The sequence below is a fragment of the Acanthochromis polyacanthus genome, chromosome 1 (assembly GCF_021347895.1).
Source record: "Acanthochromis polyacanthus isolate Apoly-LR-REF ecotype Palm Island chromosome 1, KAUST_Apoly_ChrSc, whole genome shotgun sequence".
In the NCBI taxonomy this organism is placed as follows: Eukaryota; Metazoa; Chordata; class Actinopteri; family Pomacentridae; genus Acanthochromis; species Acanthochromis polyacanthus.
The window spans coordinates 54,714,532-54,727,107 of record NC_067113.1 but is presented as its reverse complement, the minus strand read 5'-3'; the positions used below and the strand labels follow the sequence as shown (position 1 = coordinate 54,727,107).

At 39.9% G+C, this 12,576-nt stretch overlaps 1 protein-coding gene across 6 annotated transcripts in view; it reads left to right on the top strand.

Moving 5' to 3' along the window:
• anks1b (ankyrin repeat and sterile alpha motif domain containing 1B) overlaps nt 1–12,576 on the top strand; it is a 291,730-nt gene that overhangs the window by 78,514 nt on the left and 200,640 nt on the right. For all 6 annotated transcript variants that reach the window (XM_051957203.1, XM_051957205.1, XM_051957200.1 and 3 more), the window contains exons 2-3: nt 543–623; nt 4,861–5,017. In XM_051957203.1, coding sequence (XP_051813163.1) covers nt 543–623; nt 4,861–5,017 — 238 coding nt within the window. The remainder of the gene's footprint in view (nt 1–542; nt 624–4,860; nt 5,018–12,576) is intronic.

The window sequence follows — 12,576 nt, the reverse complement described above, 5'->3', positions numbered from 1 at the left end:
GGGACCCTTGTACAACATAGCTAAATTCTTCTGTCTGAAGAAATAACTGAAGAAAAACAAAACCCCATTTCCCTCATAGACTGAAATGAAAAAAAACAAACAAAAAAAACCAACCAAACTCTCAGGGGACAGCAATTCTGCCTCACTTAATCCAATCGAATGAGCTCTCAAGGCTGTGTTTATACAAGCTGCTACTACACAAAACACCGTTTACTAAATCACTTCAATAAATCTGCTATCAAGAGTTTTTTGTGTTTGTCAGTTGATACATAATTTAACTGTAATATGAAATAGTGTTTCCTCAACAAATCTTCATAACACCCCTCCACCTGTCCTCGCTTGGCACCTTCCGTGAGGGATGTGGGTCCTAATTGGCTGTGTGTAGTTTGTCATTTCCTGGTTCTAAAGTGAAGCTGAACAGGTGCAGCGGAGAGGACAGCTAATGAACTCAGTCTTCCAGCTAGAAATCAGTCCTAAATGTGTTGCAGCCTGTGCATTTACTTTGATTAAAGGATTAATTCTGATGTATCTCTGCTTCACAGCATGTGGAAGGGCCTGAATGTGAACTGCACAGACAGCTCAGGATACACACCTTTACACCATGCTTCACTCAATGGACACAGGTAAGACTGCAAACGCTCTCTGTGAGTTTTAATATTGAAGAGAACTTACTCATAAATCCAAATGCTTCACAGTACAATTAGGAACATACATAAAGTAAAAGGTATATAACATGTGTGGACTGTATGCTGTAGGACTGCAGCATGCTTTTGTGTTTGAATCAAACTAACAGCTAAAAACACAAATATTAAATTTACAATTACCAAAAACAGAAAAGCAACAGCATGTCAGATGTTTCTCAGAATTTATTTTTATTCATTTCCTTTGACTGGTTGATATAAACCGTTTCATTTTTAGTTTGCTTGAGTGCTGAAATTATTTGCATGTAAAAAAAAAAAAACTGTAGTAAGGGGACAATATGGAAACAAGAGTATTACTTTTTTTTGGTTTGTGTCTATTTCTGCCATTTTGAAGACAAATCATGCAAATCTGCTATGATAAGAACATTACAAATGTATTTTAAGGCTCTTGTCAGTGATATGCCCATAAGTGATTGAAAACTGCCCATTTTTTATACACCTACAGCTGCTTATATCTGAGACAAACTTTCATTGTATGTAAATATGCAGCATTTTGTCTTTCTCAAATGTTAACATTTCTTGTAACTAAATAATTGTGACCAGAGTAATATTAGCATTTTACAGATTAACCAGGCTTGACATTTACAAGTTTTGGCAGCACTACAGTATTTCTAGTGTTTGGGCTATTTGTGTTTGGTATGTCTGATATCTTTGTTTATATTCATTTGAATTCTTGATGAGAAGAGCCAGTTGTGGCAATCGAAAATTACTTTATTTGCTGATTAAAGTTGCACATTGGACAGCTAGCGAAACACGAGATGGGACACTTGTTAGACTGTCGGTGTTTAATAGAGCAAATTTATCCATCATGAAATGTAGAACTAATCTTAATTTTAATTTCACAGTAGGCTAATGTAAGTTAGATAGTTGCACAAGAATAAACACTGACTTTTTTTTTTTCAAAATCTGAGAGCTAGCTAACCGAGAGCTAGCTAACCGAGAGCTAGCTAACCGAGAGCTAGCTGCCCTTTTTTTCCCAATTTCGCCGCCTCTGGTCAGCAGCAGGTGTTGCTAATTGTGACCCTGGAAACACGGCCACAATCAGTGACACCTGCTGCTGACCAGAGGCGGCTAAATTGGGGAGGAGGAGGGGGGGGAGGGCACACAGTTTGTGGTTTTCTAGCAATGTGGAGTGACAGATAACAAAGAAAATAGGTTTTGCGGCTGCACTAAGCAGTTGTGAATGTACAGCAGTTATTCGTGTCATTTTGCCTGAGGAAAGTAACCCCAGTCTGCCTTCAGAAGCCACAGCGGCTCAGTTCTGCTGCAGCTCTGCACTGTGTTCACATTTTATGCCACTAGTAGGTTTTGTGTTGTGGCACTGTGCTGAATTTTTCCAGAAAATGTCCTTGTAATGGTTGGTGGTTCCTCAAGAAGATGACATTATCTACTGGGGGAAGTCTCTGTTGGTGGTTTTTTTTTTTTTTTTAAGTCTGAAAAGTCCTAATTCACTCAATTTATGGGTAAAATTCTTACTATTATCCGTTCAATCTAAGATGGTGAGGAACTATACAGCCTTGTGCTATGGATTAATTTATTCCATCTGACTGGCACCTAGTGGTAGTTTATTATAGGTTCATTGTTATGACCTCGTTCTCATGTGATCTGATTGTTGGTATTAGAAAATTGTAGATTAAAGCCATTTTAAATAGAAATTTAAAAAAAAGTGTCTTCAGAATGGCTGCATTTTAAGCAGAAATAAACTGTCTAGACAATTCAGAAATGCATTAACTTCTACTACAGATTATAGAAACCATATCATTTTCAAATCAAGTTAAATAACAGTCACAGAATTTGTGTCATGTTAAAACAGTTTTGTACTGGTGGGTGGATAAATTTGTTGACAAAAATAGCCTACATTATGAAATCGAGTTAAATATTTGCAGGACTTGACTGTCTTCATCTGCACAGCACTAAAGTACAGCTCACTTTCTTCACCTGGGCCTGCTGAGAAATCCGTTACAGTTTGGATAAGCTGCAAGCCTGACCGCTATCCCAGTTTGGCGGAACTGAAGGATTAGTCCTGTGTTTTGGGGGCAATTATGTGGATTTCTTTCTTCAGATCAACTGAGAAAGGAAGGGAGAAGTGAGGGAGAGAAAAATGCAGCCTCGGAGTAAAAATTAGGGCGCCAACAAAAAGCTCCAGAGGAGCGATTTAACGTTTAGGTGGGAAAGTGAAAAGAGAACTGGCAATTACGATATAGAAGCAGGAAGACTTGGCAACAGATAGAGCTGTGTTCAGAGATTTATTTTTTTTTCTTTATGCTGGGTCTGAATTACATTTTTGAGATCATTTTTAACTCTGTGCTGTTTTTTTTTTTTGTCACATTAAAAAGCCTTTTGATGCTTTCAGTTCATGTTGCGTGTTTAGTCTGTTCAGTGAGAAGTTGAAGATTCTCATCTGTGACCCTTGGATCCTCCCAGTGTGATTCTACTGTCACTTAAACTTGACTGAATTATATGAAAATATAATAAAAATATTGAAATTAACTCAGCAGTTCATAAAGCATCTCGGCACTGCTTTCACCCCTGCTCCTGTGAGAGGTTTGCCATTCTGTCTCCTCCTGACATTTTGAATGCAAATGAAGCCCTTCAGCTTTCCTCTTCAGATGTTGGTGACAACTTCAGCAGGAGTTCTTTTAATATAAAACAGTATTGGTCACATTACTGTTAAGATTTCCAGCACAAACCCAACTGTGTTATTCCTCATTTTATTCTTTTTTTTTTTTTTTTTAAATTGAAGTCGGCTCATTTGAGGGAAGGTAAAAGTAGCCTGTTATCAGTTTTTTGTTTTCCAGAGGAACAACTCCTTCCAGTGCGTCCTTCACAGGCTGATTTCCTGATCATTCACCCCCAGGCTCATGTAAATCCTTGAATGACCTAAGCTTTAAGTAGGGTCCTGCAGGAGGAGCCAGTTTGATTCTGACCAAATCACAGGTTGAAAACTTTCATAAAAGATGCAGCTTTTACTGATGCAGTCTGTTAAGGAAGGAGGAAATGTAAAATAACACAATGTTTTACCAGCAAAATTGAATTGTGTATCATACAGTAAGATACAAGGATGTTCATTTACGTTTCTTATAAGGTTTCTTAAAAGTAAAAAGCTGACCCATGATTTAGCAGCAAGGCTTATGAAATGGACTTCATTGCTTTGTTTTGCAACTTTGAACTGCAGAATTTGCAACAAACGTGGATTTAAAATTTCAGGTTAAAATATGATTAACCAAAGATGACTTGGAACAAATAAAAGCACCTGTGTTAGTCAGTGGAGTTCATTTAGGCTTCAGAAGAGCAAACAAGAATCAAATCCAACTTTATAAATAGCAAAACATTTATCTGTAGAATTTTTTTTTGTTTGACATAACAGAACTGCAGGATGGTGAATATTTTGTTACAAAAGCAAGATTTTTTTTTTTCCCCCAGCGTGCAGTTTAGCCAGTTATCACCAAGGTTACAGTGAGTTCTGTACCTACTTTAATAATGCTTTTAAATTCCTTCTTCAGTGACGAAGCAAATGCTGTGCAAAAATATCCCTGCTGGAAAGCAATTTAGTACATTTACTAAAACTTCTGCTTCTTTTGGTTTTACTTGATGTTAGGCAGTGACTTTACATTGCAGTACTGAACTACCGTCATTGTTGTAGCTTTTTGGGTCATGCTAATTTTGCATTCCTCACCTCTGTGGTAGAAATATGTCCCAGGCAGCTAATTTCTGGCTTTACTTTCAGTCATACTTGAAAACAAATGTTCCAAGTGACTCGTATAACGATCGGCTTGATTTGGAAAGCTGCAGGGAGCTTCTGCTAATTGCACTCCGCTAAATGCTGTTTCCCTGAATCTCTAAATCAGAGGTGAAGAGTGCAAAGTTAGTGTGACACTTGGAGCCACAATAGCAGGACCTGACTACTTCTTCCACCTATTTAAACTAATGAATTGAGGAGCATGTTTGTTTTATTTTACAAAAAAATGTAAAATTTGTGCAGGAGGGTTAAAAAATGTTTGATTTGTTTCTCTCAAGGGAAGGTGACAGCATACGATAATATGGACTCCAGGTCTTATCTCCCAGCACTGCTTCTCTCCCCTCTCTCTATTTCCACTCTGCTATCTCCACATCTGTTGATTTATTGATCTGTATGTGTATGTATCTGTCTGTCTCTCAGGGAGGTGGTACTGAAACTGCTCCAGTTTGAAGCCTCCACAAATGTGGCTGACAGCAAAGGTTGCTTTCCGCTGCACCTGGCTGCCTGGAGGGGAGATGTGGACATTGTTCGTATCCTCATCCACCACGGCCCTTCGCACTGCCGTGTCAACCAGCAGGTAAACACAATAGTCCTGCTCGCATTTAAAAACCGTCACCTTGAGCATAACCTTGAAGTCTACGCTTTATTAGAACGCCATTATGTGTCTACTCTGTCCAGTAGAAGGCTGCAACCTCCACTCTGAAGTAGTCTTAACTGATAAATACTGCAATACATGAAAAGGAGGCTGTCAGTTAACTGTAGAACCTGACTACATGCCAGATACTGACTGAAATCCTCCCTGCTCAGCTATCTTTTAGCGAGACTTTCTGCCCTGAGCTTGTTTCCTTGTGATCCAAATAAACGTGACTTAAAGACCTAATGCTTAAACCTGCTTTTAGTTCTGTGCACTGTTTTGATTCTGGCACTGACTTTTCACCTTTTTCCATCAAAGGTTAATTCACTGGGCTTAACTGCGAATACATAAAACTTAATGACTTCGCTGCTGCAGGTCAGAGGAGCTAATTTGCCATTTTTGTGTTACCACCTTCCAGAAAAGTTATTTATATATATATATAAAAAAAACCGTTAAATCTTGCAGGAACCGCAGAGGAGCTCCCTCAAAAGCCCACTACACACCATTTACACGTCAAATGGTGAAATTGTGGTGGAAAGAAGTGCATTCCCAGTATGCCGCTGTGCTCCAGATTAATGAAGTATTTCTGTATTTTTGAGGACATGTACACCAGTGCTGCTGCAGGTTGTGTCATTATGGCTGCTGTCCAACAGAGCCGATCTTTTACACTTTGCAGTGATCTCTCTCTGACAGGCTGAGCGTTTCAGCTCTGGGAGCGTTCAGCCTGCCACTGCTGTCATTTCTCATCAGCAATATGACCTTTTTCTCCAACCTCACTCTTTTTCTGTGCATCTTTGCTCACAGCATATTGATGTCACATCTCAATGAAGCACTGTAAAGGAAGTGGTGTTTAATCAAAAGTGTTTGCTAAAATGTAAATGGCAAAGACGTCTTTTTTTTTTTTTTTAAACATACAGTGTAGTAATGGACCCCTCAGGTTATTGGAGTGTTATTTACTCTGCCTAATAAGCACATTTTCCTCTGTTACCATTAACCAAATCATTCCTTCTGATAGTTATTAGAGCCTAATTGTTTGCAGTGATAAATGATGTCCCTTGCCCCTGAAATGAAGAGGTTTGTCAGCAAGGGGACTCGGGTAAATTACTTTTTTACCCCATCGATGATTTGTTGAGATGAGTGAGCTGCTGTGCAGGCAGCGTGGACACACACTGAGTGGAAGCAGCTGATGGAGGAGATGCTGCACCTAAATGCTGACTTCTACAGACGGTCAGTGTGTTTTTACATACAGCCATGGCCATAAGTTTGGACACAGCATGACTTACTATGTCTGTTTTGATGTCTGACAGAACATAACTAATATTTTTTTTTTGACAGCACCAGTTTAATTAGTCAACAAATCAACAAGGGATATAATATCAATAAATTCCAACCATTGGAACAACTTTGTTCCCAAAACATAATATTAGAAGAAAATAACCAAAAAATGCAGTACTTTCACAACCGAATTTGGTAAGAATAGCAAAATGACACCAAACTCTTTTGATGTTTTTTTTTTTTAAATATGAAACTTAATATAGTTCTCAGGAGTTGTGTACTGTATTGTAAGTGACAATTTTGTGGTATTTTGTAAGATTCACAAGCGTCATGGTACTTGTGTCCAAACTTATGGCCATGGCTGTACCTCTTCCATCTTGCGACACACGGCACAAAATATTCCACTTATTGGGGCGTCTATGTTTACGAGTCGTTTTATTTGTTGGTTTCTTAAATTTTCTAGTTTCTCTGTTTTGGCAAGCCCTGAAGAAGCAGCCTGTCTCTGTTGTTTGTGTAGGAGGCGAGACTTGTTAGCTACAAGGCATAATTTTCCAGTCAAACAAAGTTGACAATAGACGCATTAACCCTTTAAGCTTCAGTCAATTCCAGCCGTTTTCAGTACAAAAAATCGCTAATATTCTATTTTTAAATAAAAAAAATTACGAAAAATACGGGGAATATTGGACGCGCATCGGGAGGTGCATTTCCTTGAAAACGACCGATTCGGGGATTTTATACTGACTTCAGGACATGTTTTGGACAAAATAGTTTACTGGCTTGTGTCATCTGATGTAAAAGGTTGGATTATGGCCGTTTTTTGTGGAATCTTTTTTTTTGTGTGTAATAATAAACCCGGAAATGTGAGTCGCGCAGTGTGCTTTGAAGCCGTGTATAGAGAACGGATGGATGAATATTTGTTTTTGTCGGACAAATGTGTTTTTCTCACCCGCTGTGGTAATCGCATCTGAAAGTGGTTTATACCGGCGGATTCATGAGAATCTAAGCTTTCCATCGGTGTATAGTGTTTGTATAATCGCGTTTGCACCCGTCGGACATTCTTGAAATTCCTATGCAAATTAGTAGGTGTACCGCCGGCGGTACACTGAAGCTTATTAATGCTGTTGTCAGTATTTAGTGTAGTTTGCAAATAAAACCGACAGAGGATGCGTTCATGTGCTGCCAACATCTGCAAAGATAGCTGTGGGCTCAATCACACCTGGCCCATTGAGCAGCTGATTTTCTTGACTGAAGGATGTGTTAATAGTATTGAACTCTTGTGCAAAGTGTTTAATGAAGCTGGGCTGTTTAAGGAAATATTTTTATACTGAGCAGGTACTGTTGATGGGTGATACTGAATGTAATGTGATGGATGGTATAATCCTATTTGTGGCAGGTTTGAAGTAGTATGCTGCTCTGGACTTGGGAGTTCATAACTTATGCAGAATAACTTGGTAATTTCTCTTATTTTTGTCACTTTTCTTTTAAGTGACTCTGATCCTAAAAGCTAGAGACAGTTTTGTTGGTTATTCATGCAAAATAAACTGACAATGTTCTTTCTAATTACTGTGAAATATGAATGCATTATTCAAAAATGAAAGATACCTGTAGAGTTTAAAAAATACATTTGAAGTATGATTTTTGGTTTACCGTAATGGTCGTTCTCCTTGAGAATGCAACTTAGTAAATAATTAACCTGTAAAGCACAATTAAAACTGTGCGCTAATAAGAACTGGCAGTTTAAGTTCCGTGTTTACGAGAACGAAGCTACCAGATTGTAGCTGCAGCGACTGTAAAATGCACACTGCCAGATGTGATCAAGCTACTGCCATCAGTCACAAAGTGTGTAGGAAGGCCAAAATAAGTTATCCAAATGCTGTGTCGTGTTCCCTGCTCCAGCAAAGGAAATAAAGGCAAGAGGTGTCCCTTTGCCTCATTACTGCAGTAGTGAAGATGCCTAGCAAAACACCCTACCAAGTTTAGGAACTGTGGATTGGGAAAGGTAGCTTGGCTGTTTACATAGTTATAGTAACTTAATGGAAGAGTTGAATCTCCATGATTGACAGTGTGGTGTTGACAGACTTATTTATTATGCTTAACTTCAGTGTGTTAGTTTTGGACAAATTTGTGCTGAAATGTTCATGACAGTAACCATGAGTGAACTCCAGACTGATTCTATTCTACGTTGAAAAGCAGAAAATCGATCCTCCTGCAAATGTTTTGATCCAGAGTGCACAGAAAGGACGGGCTCTATAGTGAAATTTACCCATTTAAATATAAAAAAGTCAATATATGGCGATCGATGTTGTTGTGGCGGGCCACCACAAATCAATCAATGCATAAAAAACACTCTGCCATCAGACCCCCCCCCCAAAAAAAAAAAAAGTAGCATCTGACACCTCTGCGATTATATTGACAATTGCTGGAAAATTTAACGTATCTCCCAACCCTGTTGTAAACACACATTTAGGGACAGAGCATGGTATTATTTAACATTCTGGCTTGGCAGAATACTTCTGGTTTGGCTTGTACTTATGTACACCTGTGAAGGGGAGAGGAACAGTTTATTTACACTCTGATGTAACACCACTCTTGTGAAATCATCTAATTACACCCTTCAGTCTCCTCATATCCCATATCTCACCTTGGGCCTTGTTTATCAACATGCTGGCTTTATCTCCCCTGTTGCCATCAGCTTCCATCTTCCCCTCTGATAAACACTGGTGAATATGCTACAACAGAGCTCATGTTTGGTCTGTGTGTCACTGTTGCGCACACAGAAACTCAGCAAACCTCTAACAGTCTTAAATGGATCGTGTTTTTTCCCCTCCAGCATCCCACTTTGCAAAATATTGGTTTAGCACCAATTAAGCTGAAATTGCGGCACTTGCGCAGTTTTATTCTGCTTTACGCTGCATGTTTCTACAGTAGTCTTGCCGTTGTGCATTGTCAGTACGAGGGTACAGTTGTTTTCAGATTGCAGGCATAAATCAGTGAGATTTATGGCGTGTTTGTGTGTTTACGATGCCTGAGCTCCATATTTTCCCAGTGTCTGTCAAGTCGGCAGTAGAGAGCAAGGCTTGCATACATTAGTCAGAGTGATATACTCAGTCTCACACACACTCACACCCATCATCGAGACTTACAGCAGCAAGCCATTACCCCATTCTCAATGATATTACTCTGCCCACGCACACATTGCTTGTGTCAGAGGTTGAGTGTCTGTGCGAAGCTTAGTTTTATTGGGCTCTCTGGGGACGCAGCCTTTGCTTTAATAACTTCTTTATTTTTTCCCGAAATGGAGGGAAACTCTGCATTCACCCTTACTTTTACACATGAGGTGACAAATGGTGACACAAGTGTAGGTAAAGGACACAGAAGGAAGCTCTGAGTGTGAAAGGTCTTGAAATTTTCAAGAAAGGCAAAAGAAGGTTGACAGAAATGGGGTAGCGGAAATGTGTAGGTGGGCTGGTTCCACTCTGCAGCCAATAGGACTATTCGAGGTTAGTGGATGTTATTAGTTGGCGGTAAACCAGTTCCAGCCCACTGTTTATTGTCTAATTGGTCCCAGTAGTTCTCATTCACAGCTGTTTTTGTTTATTATGGGAGCATGTGTGTATGAGAGAGGTGGAGGCTGCCTGACTGGAGAAGATGATTATATTGTGTGTGTGTGTGTGTGTGTGTACGTAAACGGGCATGTTTGTGTGAGAGACAGTGAGAGTGATTGATGGTGAAAGATTGCTTGTTTACTCAAGGCTTGCACTCTGCCTGCAAGGCCAAATGCATGTTTTGAGGACTGACACGTTGCTTGTTGTGATCGTTCTCCCACTTACTGACTCATGAATTGCTGGCTCTATCAAAGTCTGCATGTAAAGAGAAGTCGGGATTTTTGTATTTGTTTTGTGGATAGCTGAGGTGAAATCGTCTACACTCAGGGCTTAAACCAACTCTCACAAAGAAGCTCTACCTTGACTTGTTATTGCAGCCAGCCAGTGATGAATTTCGACCACATCCTTTAAAATAATCTAAGAGTCCCACAGTGTCTGTTACCTGTATTGAACTGGAAATGAGGAGAGGCAGGACTGATGAGCCTTCTTCCAGTGTCTGAAGTAGACAGATTACACCTCCTAAGCAAAATTGCACAGTGACATAAAATCTGTTGCAAATGCTGTGATTTTTTTTAGGCCTGTTTCATAGAAGTGTGCTTTGACAAACGGTGCTATCCAGCTCCATTTGGATTGAGTCGATCTGACATTGATTGACTCTTAACTGTGCACCTTCCAATCACTTGACCGATCGCTTTGTTTGTGGATGTTGCTTGTTTTCTTCTGAAGTGTTTACTTGAGTCTGAGTGAAACCAGGCCATGTCAGCTGTATTAATACTCTGGACCGAGGAATGTGACGCTGGCCAGGCCTGCTTACTGAAGTAACTTCCCTATAAGCTCGGTTTGAGTTTACGTATCTGTCCTTTAGATTTTGCGGAGAGATCACTGCAATAAAATATGTATACATCATCACATAATGGAAGTTTTCTTCTACTGCTACTTAGTTAATTCCTCCCATTCATGAAGCTCTAATTGCACATCATAGTATAGCTATATACTATCCTTTCTTTTTTCCTCTTTTTTTTTGTTTTAATCAATGTTTGAAATAAACTTTTCATTCATATATTGCATTTATTGTGGTCACTTTACTTCATGAGTAGGGATGGGTATTAAGTTTTTCATGAATCCGGTTCTGCTTATTGATTCCGGTGTCAAACGATTCCTTAATACGATAATCGTATTAAGGAATTGTTTGGCACCGGAATCGATAAGCGGAATTGGATTCATGTAAAACCTAACGATACCCATCCCTATTCATGAGTTGTGCTTTTGAAAAAAATCTGATCCCGACAGCAGCCTGTAAGCAAATGTAGATCCACAAGAACAATACTGTGAATTATAGTTTCATAGTATAAAAAGTGTTTGGCAGCTGATTAAATTATGAGCGCCCTGGTGCGTACTTTTGTAGTTGCAGAACTCGTAATGTTAAATAAATTACACAACAGTCTAAATTAGCTGTATGCATAAATATTTAACATGATAAAATATTTACTTTAATGAATTGCCAAGCAAGTTTCTCATTTCAAATTTATTTTCACACTGTGGAACCCATGGCTTTGTGTAAGGGAGGAACTCAACATAGGGAGCTGTAATGTTACAAACCTCAGTCAGCAAACACAACTTCCAGTGTAGTCCCAGTGTAAAATATGCTGTTGTGGTTCACTGTAAAAGGCAAGGTGTAGTTTTATTGTTTGCTACATATATATATATTAAAGTATAAGACATTTCCAACTCTTATGTTGCTCTGAACAGTCTGGGGCATTGCTCTGAAAACCTCTGGCCTCAAGATTTGAACCAGCAGCGTTTACAATCAAACATCCAGGCAGAGTATTTTATTAACTGACTAATGATGACACTTCCCCTGAGATACTTGCCCAGAGTAAAGCTGGATGGTAAAAACTGCTTTGCTTGTGTCGGATGGTGGCATTGTGAGGGACAGCTGTGTCCTGCAGACTCGACCGCTGATGTAGAATAGATGTGATGTGAGCGTGTGGGAACCAACACACAACCTCTGGGCTGCTGTTTGTAGAGAACCTCTGGACTTGTCAATTTAAGGGTTATTGTATGTGTGCGGGTGACGAACCGTGTCAAGTATGTAGGGCTGGGTATCAATCTAAAAGTTTCGATACCGGTACCAATTCCGATACCTTCACTTCGATACCGGTTCCTAAACGATACTTTTTTCGATACCAGTTTTACAATATATACTCTAACAGAATGAAAATTGCATTACACATTACTTTTCACATCTTGAGTTTAATTTTCCAGTGATTTCCAGTGCAAAAGAACATTTGCAAGCAATGTACAGTTCAGTACATTCTGAGCCACCTTCGGCCCCGGACCCTTCCTGGCCGACCCGGAGCCGGTCGCGGCGCACCGCCGCGGAGGAAATGCGCCAGGCGGGGGACGGCCCGCACCCGGTGAGAGGTCCCGCGAGGGGATCCTCCCGCACCGAGCGGCCGCCCCTGACCCGCCGAGTTGAATACCCCGGGCGGACTGCGCGGACCCCACCCGTTTACCTCTTAACGGTTTCACACCCTCTTGAACTCTCTCTTCAAAGTTCTTGTCAACTTTCCCTTAAGGTACTTGTCGACTATCGGTCTCGTGCCGGTATTTAGCCTTAGA